The sequence below is a fragment of the Phytophthora parasitica genome (genome assembly GCF_000247585.1).
Source record: "Phytophthora parasitica INRA-310 unplaced genomic scaffold supercont2.92, whole genome shotgun sequence".
NCBI lineage: Eukaryota > Oomycota > Peronosporomycetes > Peronosporales > Peronosporaceae > Phytophthora > Phytophthora nicotianae.
In genome coordinates, this window is record NW_008649078.1 from 68,585 (window position 1) to 81,779 (window position 13,195).

At 51.2% G+C, this 13,195-nt stretch overlaps 3 protein-coding genes across 3 annotated transcripts; 2 read left to right on the forward strand and 1 right to left on the reverse strand.

The window, feature by feature from the left end:
* The first annotated feature begins 751 nt into the window (after positions 1-751).
* Positions 752-9,566, forward strand: PPTG_18731 (hypothetical protein). Its single transcript, XM_008916966.1, has one exon. The coding sequence runs from the start codon at positions 837-839 to the stop codon at positions 9,492-9,494; it is 8,658 nt and encodes a 2,885-aa protein (XP_008915214.1). The 5' UTR covers positions 752-836; the 3' UTR covers positions 9,495-9,566.
* Positions 9,567-9,628: 62 nt separating this feature from the next.
* On the reverse strand, positions 9,629-11,969 carry PPTG_18732 (hypothetical protein; the record flags this gene model as incomplete). Its single annotated transcript, XM_008916967.1, has 2 exons — positions 9,695-11,969; positions 9,629-9,641 (listed from the first exon to the last, which is right to left on the reverse strand). The coding sequence occupies exons 1-2, from the start codon at positions 11,896-11,898 to the stop codon at positions 9,629-9,631; spliced, it is 2,217 nt and encodes a 738-aa protein (XP_008915215.1). The 5' UTR covers positions 11,899-11,969.
* A 286-nt stretch (positions 11,970-12,255) lies between these two features.
* On the forward strand, positions 12,256-12,918 carry PPTG_18733 (hypothetical protein; the record flags this gene model as incomplete). The annotated part of the gene is made up of 1 exon (XM_008916968.1): positions 12,256-12,918. The coding sequence occupies one exon, from the start codon at positions 12,256-12,258 to the stop codon at positions 12,916-12,918; it is 663 nt and encodes a 220-aa protein (XP_008915216.1).
* Between the last annotated feature and the right edge of the window lie 277 nt (positions 12,919-13,195).

Consider the following 13,195-nt stretch of genomic DNA (forward strand, 5'->3'; position numbering starts at 1 on the left):
GTAGGGCGTTTGCCTGATTGTAAAACGTACTACATTTACTTGTCCTGAGTATGTACAGCCCTTAGTTCGTGTCAGGACTCCCGAATAATGCATAATGACATGCATTAAAAAAAGTACATTAATTTGATCCCATTATGTATGGAGACACTGCGAAGCTGGAAATGCATAATGTATGGGACGAGAATATGCGCAAGCATTATTAATATGGAAAACCCTAGCCGTACTTATTTTCACACCGATCTATTAGCATGTAAAACAACCACCAGTTCTCTGTCTAGGGCTTTGTCTGATGAATTTCTCAATCTCCCACAGAAATACTCGTTTTTTTGAAGTCGTGCTTGAGTACACGTATGGTTTAGTAATAATGTTTAAAGTTTAATGTTGACTGGTTCACCTATCTTATGACAAAGGATCGAGGACGTAATTTTTATGCGTCCAAACTGAAAATGACTCGCCTGGAGTCTATCAAGAAATCTAGCAGTCAATCGAGCCACTCTCGATCTTGCGGAACATTTTCAAGGTGGCACGTAACTGCTGCTCCTATTTCCATTAATGCCATTAATGGCCATTATGTATGGGTGCCTCCTTGTGTTTGCTAAATCGCACACGAACCAGGGCTCCCCGATAATGGCTATGGCATGTCTTTTTTTTTTTTTGGAGTCACGAATACATTACGCTTTACTAGTTACAATTTGTCATTACAAATCCGTCAACCCATTTCATATCCTAATATATGTACCCACTTCGACTTCAAGCGTCGCCAGACGACCGACTACACTTCCAAATCCGCACTCACCAACAAAAGTAGCAGAAAGTAGCACACTCAGATCATCGTCATGGTCGGCAAGCGCAAGTGGCAAGAGGCGGACTGGGAGGTGGCGCTGGCTGCGCAGAGCTACGTGGCCGTGTTAGCTGCCCCAGAGGAGGAGCAAGCGGCTCCGGAGAGCAAGGCGAAGGCCAAGAAAGGCCAAAAGCAACCCACGAGACGCTCGACGCGCGCCAAAAAGACACTGAAGGACGAGGAAGAGAAGAAAGAGGAAGACAATGATGTAAACATGGAGTCAACGGAGGGCAAGAAACCAGTGGACGAGTTCTGGCTCGCTCAGCTGCAGGACGACGTGACGGAAGACATGCTGTCTCAAGAGGACGTGAGTGTCCACGTCACGTGGCTCAACAAGACCGCTGAAAGACGCTACGAGATCGCGTATGACGAGCAGGTGGACGGTGGCAGCATTCTGTGCCACGTCTACCTTCGTGAGCTGAGCGCAACAGCCTTGGAGCTCACGCCCAAGTCGCTGGCAAGAGTGCAGCGCTGTCTGGCGCGTACCAAGGCGAAGCTGGCGGGTGAGGAGGTACCGGACGACGACGATGACCCAGAAGACAACGAACGTCCTCCACCTTCTCTAGTAACAACCAGAAAGCGCCGATCTGGAGAGGAGGACACCAAGACGTCCACAGGACGAGGCAAAGGCAAGAGCCAGAAGCTCAGCAAGCGAGAGATGGCTATGCATATCGCTCCACTGCGAACAACAGTAGACGAGACCAAGTACGAAGACCGAGAGCTACTGGGCTCCCAGCCCTTCGAGTCCTTTAATGGAGACGTATACTCAGCCAATCGTGAGGTCGTGCGAGCTGTGCTGACCAGGAACATCAAGCTGCTCAAGAAACTCACGACCGACGCCGACGTGTACGCTGAGCTCAGCACGTTCGACGCTCCTCGTAGCGCCGACGTCAGTCGTACTGCTCTCCACTATGCTATCGACAACAACGATCTAGCAGCTGCGGCTCTGCTGCGTCAAACGGACGAGAAGGTAGACAAGGAGAAGCTCGCTGCTGCTCCGGAGGTGGCTCTGCCTTCACACTCAACCGGCCAGCACACGAGTCGCTTCAGTGACTACAATCGACGTGCTATCAATGCCAGTCGTGGAGGGAAGGAAGGGAACAATGCGCTGCTCGGAGATAGCTACGCTCCTCGTGCTGCGACCTTGTCGCTTGACTATCTGTGGCGTAGTTCGAACGCGAGCGTCGAGATGCTCACGCTCCTGTACCCAACAGGAGACTGGACGAATGGGTATGTCGTGGGGAACAATGTGTGTCACTTGGCACGCTGTGGAAACTACCGGCTAGTACGCAAAGTTGTCGAGACTTTGGAGAAGAATGGAGGGTGGGGATTCAATGAGCTACACCACAAAGTGCTTGGAGATGGCTCGACTGATGGAGATACGCCGTTGTTGCCACCATTCCGAGCTGTTTCAGCAATTAAGCAAGCTCATCAAACGCGACTTCGACCGTTACATCTTGCAGCAATCAACCCGAACACGAAGTATCTCGAGGAGCTTTGGGCTGTTGCAGGCGACGAATTCAGCGCGATCAAGGACGACCAAGGGTATGAACCCATCCACTACGCGGCAGGATGCGAGTTTCCCGAACCAATGAAGTTTCTTTTGGAGAAACGCTGCGGCATGTTTGGCCGTACGAAGACTCGTTTGACGCCGCTGATGTGTGCTCTAGAAGCGGGACGTGAGGAGACTGCACTTGCGTTACTCCAGTTCGCTGCCACACCGGGAGAGAGCGGCGGAGGCGGCCAAGAAGTTGCTGACAAGCTTGTTCGTGAGAAAGGTCCTGGTGGAAAGCAGGCGATCCACTTTGCAGCACGTCATGGATGCGCCAAGGTGCTTGAATACCTACTAACCGAATGTGGAGGTGCTACGGATGTGAATGCTGTGAGTGGAGGATCGAATAAGTCCACGCCATTGACTTTTGCGGCGCAAAATGGTCATTTGGAATGTGTACGTGTCTTGTTGGCTAACGGTGCACGCGTTGATCTTGGTGATAAGCTCAAGAAGACCCCGTTGATACTAGCAGTGAAGAACGGTCACACACGTGTGGCTGCTGCGCTCATCAATAGTGGCGCGAACGTGAACGTCTATGATACCTCGGAGAACAGCGTTGCTCACTATGCGGCAAGCTATGGCTGGCCGTCTTGTCTTCAGCTTTTGTGCGACGTTGGTGCTGAGCTTTGGGCTCAGAATGCGTGGGGATTTGTACCGCTAGCGTGTGCACTGCTAAAACAGCGTCGAGCCTGTGCTGAGCTCATTTTGGCTCAAGTTAGTGGCGAAGCACAGCAGAAGTTCCTGGATTTCAGAGACCGCCAAGGTCGCACGATGCTGTTCCTGCAGTGTCAGCACTCACACAGTCTCGAGCAGCTGAGCTATCTACTGGACAAGGGGCTTAATCCAAACATCAGCGACTCGGAAGGTGAGTACCCATTGCAGCGGTTGATTAAACGGGCCTGTGACGAAGCCCCAAGAACCGGAGATGGTAATACTAGCAGCAGCAACCAGGAGCTCTCCAAGTTCTTTTTGGATGCGGTTAGTCTGCTCCTTCGACATGGTGCGCACCCGCAGTACGAACTTTATCCTGAAGATGCCAAAGATGACGAGAAAACGCAAACAATGCTGCAGCCTCTCCAGTTGGCGATGGTTGGCAATCAGACCGAGATAGTTGACCTCCTGCTTGAGCAGAATGGTGTGCAGTCTGATGCGCGATCTTCAGATGGTTCGGATGCCTGGATGACAGCTGCGGCGTTGGGCGCCGGGCTTGGAGATTCATACTTGTCGAAATTACTTGAGCATCACAGCAAAACGGTGAATGGACCACTGAAGCTGGCAGGAAGGTCGAGACCCAAACGTGACAACTTTTTCCACGTGGTGGCTAATCATGACGCAGCTCAACTCTCAGCAATGCCTGTGCTCATTCGTAAGTGCGCCGATAAGTGCCCGACAACGTCCGAAATGATGTGTGAGAAGGACGTAGATGGATACACCCCTGTCATGAAGTTGCTGGATCCAAGTCACGAGCGCAGTGTGCCTTCAGCAACGAACCAGACGGATCCGGATAAGCTGCAGAATATGCAAGATATCGACGCAAGGTTTGCTGACCTACTTGCCATTTATGCTGAGAAGTCGGCTAGCCGAGAATCCTTCGTGCGATGTGAGGAAGCTTCACGTCTTCGAGATCTCACTGGCATAGCCAACACCTCCGGGAACGATGGTTCTAGCGATGTCATCCCAAGTATCAGCGGTTTTGCTAGAAAAGCAATGAGCGTCTCGGATGGCTCTAATGACGGTGACTATGAGGATGATTCAGATGGGAATAATAGTGACGACGACGGTAGCACATCTGCTTCAGTTGATCGGAAAACGCCTGAGTCCACCGCAAAGGCTGACGATGAACCCAAGATTATGGTGCCGTACGAGACGGCATTGCACCTGATTGCTAGACGGAAACTCACGAGCGAGGCAACGAACCCGTGGATGAAATGGTACGGCTGTGCCAACCACTCTGCCAGATGCCTCATGCACCTTCTACTGGAGAAACGACCCGAGTTGTTTTCAACAAACCGCAACACCAAAGCCAAATCCTTGGTTAACGTCGTGCATCTCGGAAGCTTCAAGACGGCGCTACACTTTGCAGTGGAATCGGGAGACGCGCCTACTGTGCAACTATTGCTCACGCGCCAAGCCAATACTAACCTGTCTCCCGTACGGTGCTCAAACTGCAAGGAGTTCGCTATCATGGACGCTATAACACGAGCCAGTGGAGAGTCAACGATTAATCGTGAAAGTCACCCACCCTGCACGGGTAATTGCGGCTTGAAGACACTGCTGGAGCCGGCGTTATTTGAGGCTGTCAAGAGCAAGCACTTCAAGTGTACGCGCCTGCTTCTGAAACACAGAGCCGATGTCAACTGTGTCTCCAAGACCTCCCAGGAGACCCCGCTGCACGTTGCTCTTCGAGCTAATGATGGTGCATCCGTGAGTGCCCTTCTTTCGCATGGAGCAAGTCTCATGGCTCGCGATGCTTTTGGTGCCTCGCCATTGCATCTAGCTGTCGTTGCACGTCACTCTATCCCTGCAAAGGAGGCTCACGATGGAGAAGTCGCATACTCGACCGTGACGATCACTAAATCGTTTCCTGCTGGTCGTCCAATTCCCGCAAATACCAACTCGTTCACCGTCACTGTTTCGTCGGACACAGCCAACCAAAATGGCGTGTCGTCCCACACAGTGGAACCGGCTATCCTAGTCGCGTTGAAGGACTCAAGCGCCCCTCAAGCTGTCGTTGTCGGTGATACGAAGAACAGATCACCGGTCCATTATGCGGCGCGCAACCGTGATCTCGAGCTATTGCAGGAGCTACTCCGTGCTGCAGGGAAAAAGGGCGCTCGTAATGCTGTAAACCAACGCGATTGGCTCGGACGAACGCCTTTGCACTATGCTGTGAATGCCGCAGCCATGAGCGCAGATGCATCATTCGCTATTGAGCGCTTCCTCCTCCAGAGTGGTGCTGATGTGGCTATCCAAGACGATTTCGGCTTCAGCGCACTACATTTCGCACTCATTAAGGTGCAGCTGGAGTGGCAAGAAACGTATGACCAGACCCACAGAAGAACCCAAGGTCAGAAGGATCGTGAGGGACAAATTCGGGACGCCAAGATTTACGAGACTGAAAAGCGAGAGGCTTTCCTACGTGATCACCTGGGTGTTATTCCCGGTGGCGAGACGGATCCGGTGGAAACAGTGTCGAATCTGGCAACGGAACGAGGGCTTGTGGCACAAGATGTACTTGGGCGCTCACCGCTGCACCTTGCAGCGGCCACAGGTGCCTTCGTGTGTGTTTCAACGCTTCTAGCATCATCTGGTGACCCCAAGGAGCAGAAGGAAGCCATGACTCTCCAGGATCGAGACGGATTTACGCCACTAGGCCTTGCTGTTTTGCACAAACGACAGACAACCATCATGACGCTGCTGCGTAGTGGTTCTGCGGTCGACGGAACGCTTCGGATTGCCCAGAAATCCTCAAATGGCGATGTCTCCTCATGGCCAGAGAGGCAAAGAACTTCGACAACGCCGAAGAAGGAGAAAGTCAAGACTCGAAGCTACTTCTACCATGCTGTGAGCAATGGACTCACTGGTATCTGCCACATGTTGCTCAGCGCTAAGTTCTGCAGACGTCAAGCTATCGAAGACTCCGTGCGGTGTGGACAATTTCAGCTCGCTCACAACCTTTTAGGGGTGCTGGAATCTGGATCAGACGGCGGGATGGAACTATTGAAGCGCCCAAACTCACGTGGCGAGACCTTACTCCATTCTTTGGGTAAGACAAAGCAAACTGGCTTTGACACACTCGCGAAGAAGTTGGCATGGGCGCTTGTGGATGCTGGAGTACGTGTTGATGCCCAAGACAAGAAGGGTAACCGTGCAATGCACTACGCCGCGAAATGTGGCAATACTCACCTGATGGATTTCTTACATCACCAGAACGGAGGCTCAAAGAGTGAGAACGCGACGAACCACATGGGCGAGACGCCACTTCTCTTCGCTCTCAAGCAAAAATACAGCGGCCGTAATTTGAGTGATGATCAGCTGCTCACAGTGTTGTGCTACTTCTTGGAGCACCCTTCGTATTCGCTGGATATCCATGCAGTTGACAGCTCGGGGATGAACGTACTTGGTGCGTTTTTGGACCGCTTTATGGAGAGTTTGGCCGAGTCGAAACCTGTTTTGTTCTTCACGATGATGGAAAGACTACTGAAGCACGGGGTGGATCCTAATATCAGCTTTAACAGTGCGTACGCGACTTCCCTGGAACGAAGAAAAAAAACTAATGAGAATGAAGACAAGGATAAGCTACTACGGTCCGGTCGTGAGCTCTGCGAGATGACATCTATGGCGCAAGGAGACTCTGACAAGATGTCTGCACTCGTACGTGTTGCTATCACTCCAAACGTATCCACACGATATCATGCACTAGCTCTCCTGCTCCGATACGGCGCCAAACTATCAACTGCTGATGGCAGAGGCAACACGCTTCTAATGCATCTTGCCGCCCGTAACTTGGTTGCGGAGACCCGTCTCGCGCTTGGACTCGTTCGATCAGTACCGGACCCGAAGGATGTATTCACGTTCGCCCCGTCAACCCGTGTGTGCTCTCTTCATGTTCCAGAGGCGAGTGTGAAGGCAGCACTTGCTCAGCGCAATGCCGCGGGGTTAACAGCGTGTCACATCGCTGTGCAACCGCTAGAGTATGGTTCCTACGAGAACACGCGCTTGTTGGGTATGCTAGTCCGTGCTGGTGGCAATCTACGTGTCAAGGACTCTACTGGAAAATCCGCTATAGACTATGCACGGGACCAGCGCTCACGCTTCGTGCTCCGGTTCCTTCAACAGACATTCCCCAATATCGTGTCAAGTCAAGCCGAATCCACCGAATCTATTACGGTGTTTGCTGCTGCTCCAGCGTATTCGGACGATGCTAATGCGTATCTGGCGGAATGCGAGACGTCGGGCAAGATCTCGCGCAAACTGGTTGTGGCCAAGGTGAACGCTAGCTGTGATGTCGGGAAGGTAAGCAAAGTACATTCTGAAGGCGACGGAGAGGGTACGGAGCTGGACGCGTTGCTGACCAAGGTGGACGTGAAGAACGGACGCTTCGGTCTCAATGTCTTCTATCGCTTACAATTGGTTCGCGACGAACTACAGGATATCTACGTGCTGTTCACGAACTGGGGACGGATTGGCGAGACGGGGAAGTTCCAGAACACGCCGTTCCGAGATGAAACGGAGGCTGTGAACGAGTTCAAAAAGATCTTCCGAAGCAAAACAGGCAACGCGTGGGAGTCACGTGCTCCAGGCGAGTTTGTGAAGAAACCCAAGAAATACAACCTCGTTCAACGCGTTAACCACTCGACCAAGGTAGACGATGAAGTGACGAGATCATTTCGAGAGGACATGGAAAGTGGAGCTAGCAAGGGCGTGGTGTTCCCGGAGCCTCGTGATCCAGATCTTTTGTCTTCCCCCAGCGTCATGGCGATGCTAGCTGCCATCACAGACGTACGCAACTTGCAGCTCGCGGCACAGACAAGTTGTGGCTTTGCTGGTGGCGACTTACCCTTAGCGAAGCAGGATGAACTCCGAGATGCATTAGAGAAGCTGATCGAGATCCGTGGTTTGCTGGAGGAGAAGGAAGAGCTTGTTAAGGAGATCAGTACTGCCAGTGGTGATTTAAGCGACGAAGGAGCCACCAAGCGTGCCCTCCTTGCTACTCGCCATGAGGCTTTGACAGAGAAGGTGAGCGAGCGCAGCAGTCGATATTACGAGATCATGCCGTGTCAAGAAGACGCTTTAGCTTCTTCGATCAAGGCTTTCGATCAGGTGGATGACGTGAATGTGGAGATCACGCGACTACGAATGCTGTCGGACATAATGGAGACGTACAAGATGATTCTCGGTGCTAAGCGAGCACTCCCAACTCAAAATCCGCTTGAATATTGCTACCACGCGTTGCAAGTGCGCCTTGCGCCGCTGCTTCCTGCAGACGCTGAACGACAGCTCATTCACCGCTACTTCTTCGGTGGTTTACGCTCTTCTGATCGTCGACAGTATCGCATCAGCAACGTGTTTGAAGTGGAACGTCGTGGAGAGACTCAACGGTTCAATGATCTTATGGTGGAACGCCCGGACTTGAAGGCGATGCAGACACATTTGCTGTGGCACGGAACGAAACGCACTAACTTGATGGGGATTTTGTCGCAGGGACTGCGTGTTGCTCCTCCTGAGGCTCCGCATCATGGCTACGCATACGGCAAGGGATTATATTTTGCGAACGTAGCCCAAAAGAGTATGAACTACTGCGATGCTCCGTATGCACTACCGATCATGAAAGATGGCAAGCCCGACAAGACTACAAAGAAGACGCGCGAGGTGCACTACATGCTGTTGTGCGAGGTGTCACTGGGGAAGCCCACCGAGGTAACAACAACTGCAGCGTGGGGAACGGATCCTCTACCTCGTGAAGGAATGGACAGTGTGAAGGCATTGGCAGTGCACAATCCTAATCCGCGTGGTTCGCTCGTGTCACCGAAGTGTGGAACTATGCTACACGTTGGCCAAGTGATGCAAACGGGGGTAGAGCTGCCATACGACCGTGTTTGGGCCAAAACAGAGCCAAACCCAACACCATTCGGGTGGTATGAACGCAACCCGAAGTTCACAGCTGAGACGCAGGATTATCTCAGTAAACTCGTGGCAGACAAGAGTTTTGCTGTTGGTACTACCCACACTGTGAGTACTACAGGCAAAGATCGCGAGCACTTCGTGCAGTATCAGTACGAGCAGCGGACGATTATCATCGAGTTGGTAAGTCGTGACACTTCCGACTCAACTGAAGACGATGACAAAGCAGATACTGCGCCGCAAAAAGCTGGTAGTGGCGCTTGGTGCGAGGCCACGCTCAAGGTGACGATCCGACCGGAAGATGGCGGCGTAGCCTACAGCTACTCGGTCAAGCTCTATCGCAATACGTTGAAAAGCTCTCCTCTTGCCAAAGATTTCACACTGGTCGAGCCTGCGCTATCGGAATATGCTGAGCTGGTCGTGTACAAGGAAGCACAGGCGCGTATCCGCTATGTCGTCGAAGTGGAGACAGTGTAAGTTCATGTACTGCAGGGTTGTCTTGAAAGTATTTCTCTTATTTTTTCTGTTTGAGATTTCTTTACGTGGCTACTTGTGGTTGTTCCTGCTCTTGATTCATACTGTGAGTCTCTACTGACGTCTTGGGCTGTGGTTTAGTTCTTGTAGCTGACAAGATTCGTGCTTGTGTTGTCACGTTTTGAGTCTGATTGGTAGCGTACATGTTTCGTGCTTGCAGAGTTCCTCGAGCGTGTACGAAGCGTTGTTGTTCATGACGCACAAGGGCACGTAGCGTCTCATCTTCTTCGCGATTGCGTCGTCTGGCGTCCTCCTTGGCTCGTGCGTAGATGCTAGCTCTCTCCTGTTCTTCGTATTGTTTAGCGAGTCTCTGACGTTCACGATAGTCGGCATTCATACGGTGTTCTTGAGCACGGACGTTCTCCATGGTGATCGACTCATACTGGTGCGTGCCCTGTCGGTTCTTGGCTTGTCGTTCAAAGCCACACTTGAGCTGATCGAAGTGATTCTCTTCCAGCATATTCTTCGCAGCACCAAGGAATCGTCGTCTTGTAGCCAGCTCTTCAGACTCCAAGCGGAGCTTCTCAGTCTGCTGCGTACGCTCCTCTCGTTGACGTTTGAGCTTCTCTGCTAGCTCGAGGTTGTTTTTCCTACGAAGAGCTTGCTCTTCCATCTCCCTTGCTGCAGCTAGGGCTTTCTTCTTGCTACGAGCTGCAGCGTTTGCACTTGCGGTAGCTCGACGTCGACGTGCAGCACTCGTCGCTTTTTCAAGCAGATCGACACTCTTCTCCTGTTTGTCGGTCAGGATAGTTTCACGTCGAGATTCTTCCCAGCGTTTCTGGTCTTCATGGCGTACGCGAAGACGTTCACGGAGCTCTGCAAGTGACATTTCTTCCAGTAGACCCAGCTTAGCTGTCTCCGTAGGGTCAAACACAGCCACATGTTCACGGTGCACTCGGTCTAAAGCTCGAATCTGACGGATCAGGTCTTCGCGTGCTGCTCGCTCCTTGGCATCTTCCTGAGCTTTACGTTCTCTTTCAGCAGCCAAGAATTCCTGCAATGCATCGCGCTGTCGTGCGTTTTCTTCTCGAACTTGAGCCTCTGCTTCTCGCGGTGCTGTGTCACGTACACGCTTGACTTCCTCGGTGAGATTTCGGTATTTCTCGACCAGCTCGTTCTCCTCTTTTTCCCGTTCTTCAGCTCGAGCTTTCGCCTGTTCCTTCATCTCGTTGGCCACCTCTCGATTCTCGAGTTTGGCTTGACGTGCAGCCTCCATCGCGTCATATTGCGCTTGAACCATCTCAAGACGACGCGTCTCCACCTCGCGACGATAATTTGCTTCGTCTTGCTGCTGCATGTTGGCTTGCCAGCGGTAGAATTCGAGGGGATCACGTAGTTCTGACTCGTATGCACGGATTAAAGCTGCCTCATGCTCTTTCTTTCGTTTATATAGGGCATCTTCACGCAAGATAGCGGCCGCTGTAAGCTTCACTTCCGCAGTGCTGGCTGATGATGTACTGGCATGAGGAACAGGTTTCGCCTTGAAGTCAAAGTGCAGAGCTGCTTCACGCTCGCGCTCTACTTTTTCGCGTACTGCATCAAGATTGCTGCCTCGTGTAGCAGTTGCAAGTTGGAACGCGTCAGCCGAGTCATATTTGCTCGCAACTTCAGACTTAATCCGCTCTATTCGAGCTTCTTGTTGAGCTTTGAGCTCTGCTAGTGACAGTTTGTTGAGAGATGCAGGTACTGGGTTTGCTTTGATCTCACGAGGAATACGGATAGGCTCGACTGTTTTTCGAGGCTTTGGCTGAGTAATATTGGGCGCTATAGGCACAGTTAGTTTCTTGCTTGACGTCGCAGTAGCGTCGGGATCGGTGAGGTCACGAGAAGCAGTTCGCCCGAAGGCTTTAGTGTGAAGTTGACTTAATAGCTTGTCGATATCTGGCTTAAAACTTAGCATCTTGTCGACTATCTGCGTCTCAACAAACTCAGCATCCAGTACTCGAGTCCATTGGTCTTGCAGCGTTCCTCGAAGCTCGTCAGGGTTGAAAATATACGACAAGAACGTGTGCATACTTGTCGGCTGGAGTGCCAAAGCCAAACCCGCAAATGCAGTGGTACCGAGCTCCTCGAGACGGAACATGGCGAGATACCCCATGATGAGAAACTTGGTGTAGTCAGTTCGACTCACCTGACTGGAATGTGAGTCGAGAAATATTGTGAGCATGGGACGCAAGAGTTCTCGATAGCGATACGAGCCGTAAAGAACCTGCTGAAGGAACCGCTGATCACTCACAGAGGATAATCTTTGAAGTTCTTCCGTCGCATGGGCGTCGATTGTTGTCTTTGCGGGATCAAATGACTTGACCAGCTCTTCGCACGCAGCCAGCAACTCCTTTCGCTTCATGTCCTGCGATGAAGTCTTCCACGATAGCCACCGAAGCTATTCCAAGTTTTCCCCATAGACGATACCCAGCTAAAATTGGAAAAGAAAAAAATGGATAGCTTTTCAGGGTGCCACCATACTTTACATGTTAATAAGAAAGATAAAGCAATTAAATTTTGTTAAGAATTTTCTGGATTCATAAACCCAAAGTACAATCATACAATGTAGCAAAACCTGCGCAACATAGCCCAGAGCAACAAATGATGTAATAACTCTTCAACTTGCTAGGAAAAATCGCAAAAAATGTCTGATGGGTTTTAACTGTAACCTCGTCCCAGTTCGTTCTCATTCTCCCCACAACCGGTTTAACACGAGAATATGGCGATGAGTGCTCTACCACAGGAAACTCCAGTAGTTTTGCAAGCTGCAGCTCTCTCAAACTTATATCCGACAGACTCCCCGACTTTCTTTCGCGACGACAAGTTCAATGCGAAGGTCGTAACGCTGCACTGCGTGGGCGAGAGCACATTCATTATCCGGTCAGCCGATGACGGACAAGAGTTGATCGTTGGGGCAAATGGTGGTTGCTACTTTGAGTCGCCCGTGCTTGGCATCACGGAAGAATTTCAAGTGGAAGCTGTTGCGAATGGATCAATTGTGTTTGTGTCATGTCGAACGGGAAATGTGCTTGACTGTGACGATAACGGGCTTCCACGATGTGTTGACACGATTCGCCGGGGCTGGTTCATCTTGCAAGACGGCGGCGCCACCGATGTTAATGATGAATTGATCGTGGAGGTAGAGCCGGAGCTGAATCCTCCGTGCAGCCATTGTACTACAACTTGTAGGAACAATGAAGCCAAAGAGCGTCGGGAATTTATTATGAAGTTGGTGTCTCTTGGTAAGTCGCTGGATGAGATCGATGCCATTTTGCTGCGGATGCACGCGTGGCCTATCGCAGAGAATATAATTTCTGCGGGTCCAAGAGCTGCAATCGTGGAAGGTGGGGTAACTACAAAAGCTATTGCTCCATGGCAGTAGATGAAGATCGAGTGAAGCGTCGGAGGAGATTGCTTGATTGTTTTGGATCGGAGCTCTAAGTGCGCTTTCCATCTAATAGCGTTCAATTGTTATTACTTAAGTAAGTATCGCTTTTCCGTTCAACTGTCGAGCGCCATCTCTTTTTCTTTTTATTAAAATGCTTCAACACTTCATAATGCTAAGCAATTTCTAGCGGCGCTCAAGATCAACTTTACAAATATCTTTTTCTTTTAAATGTTATGATAAAAAGAAAGGTTCTTGTTGACGGACACCGCCG

Bases quoted from the DNA above. Each gene is read 5' to 3' on its own strand.
- PPTG_18731 (XM_008916966.1), top strand. From the start codon at position 837: ATGGTCGGCAAGCGCAAGTGGCAAGAGGCGGACTGGGAGGTGGCGCTG.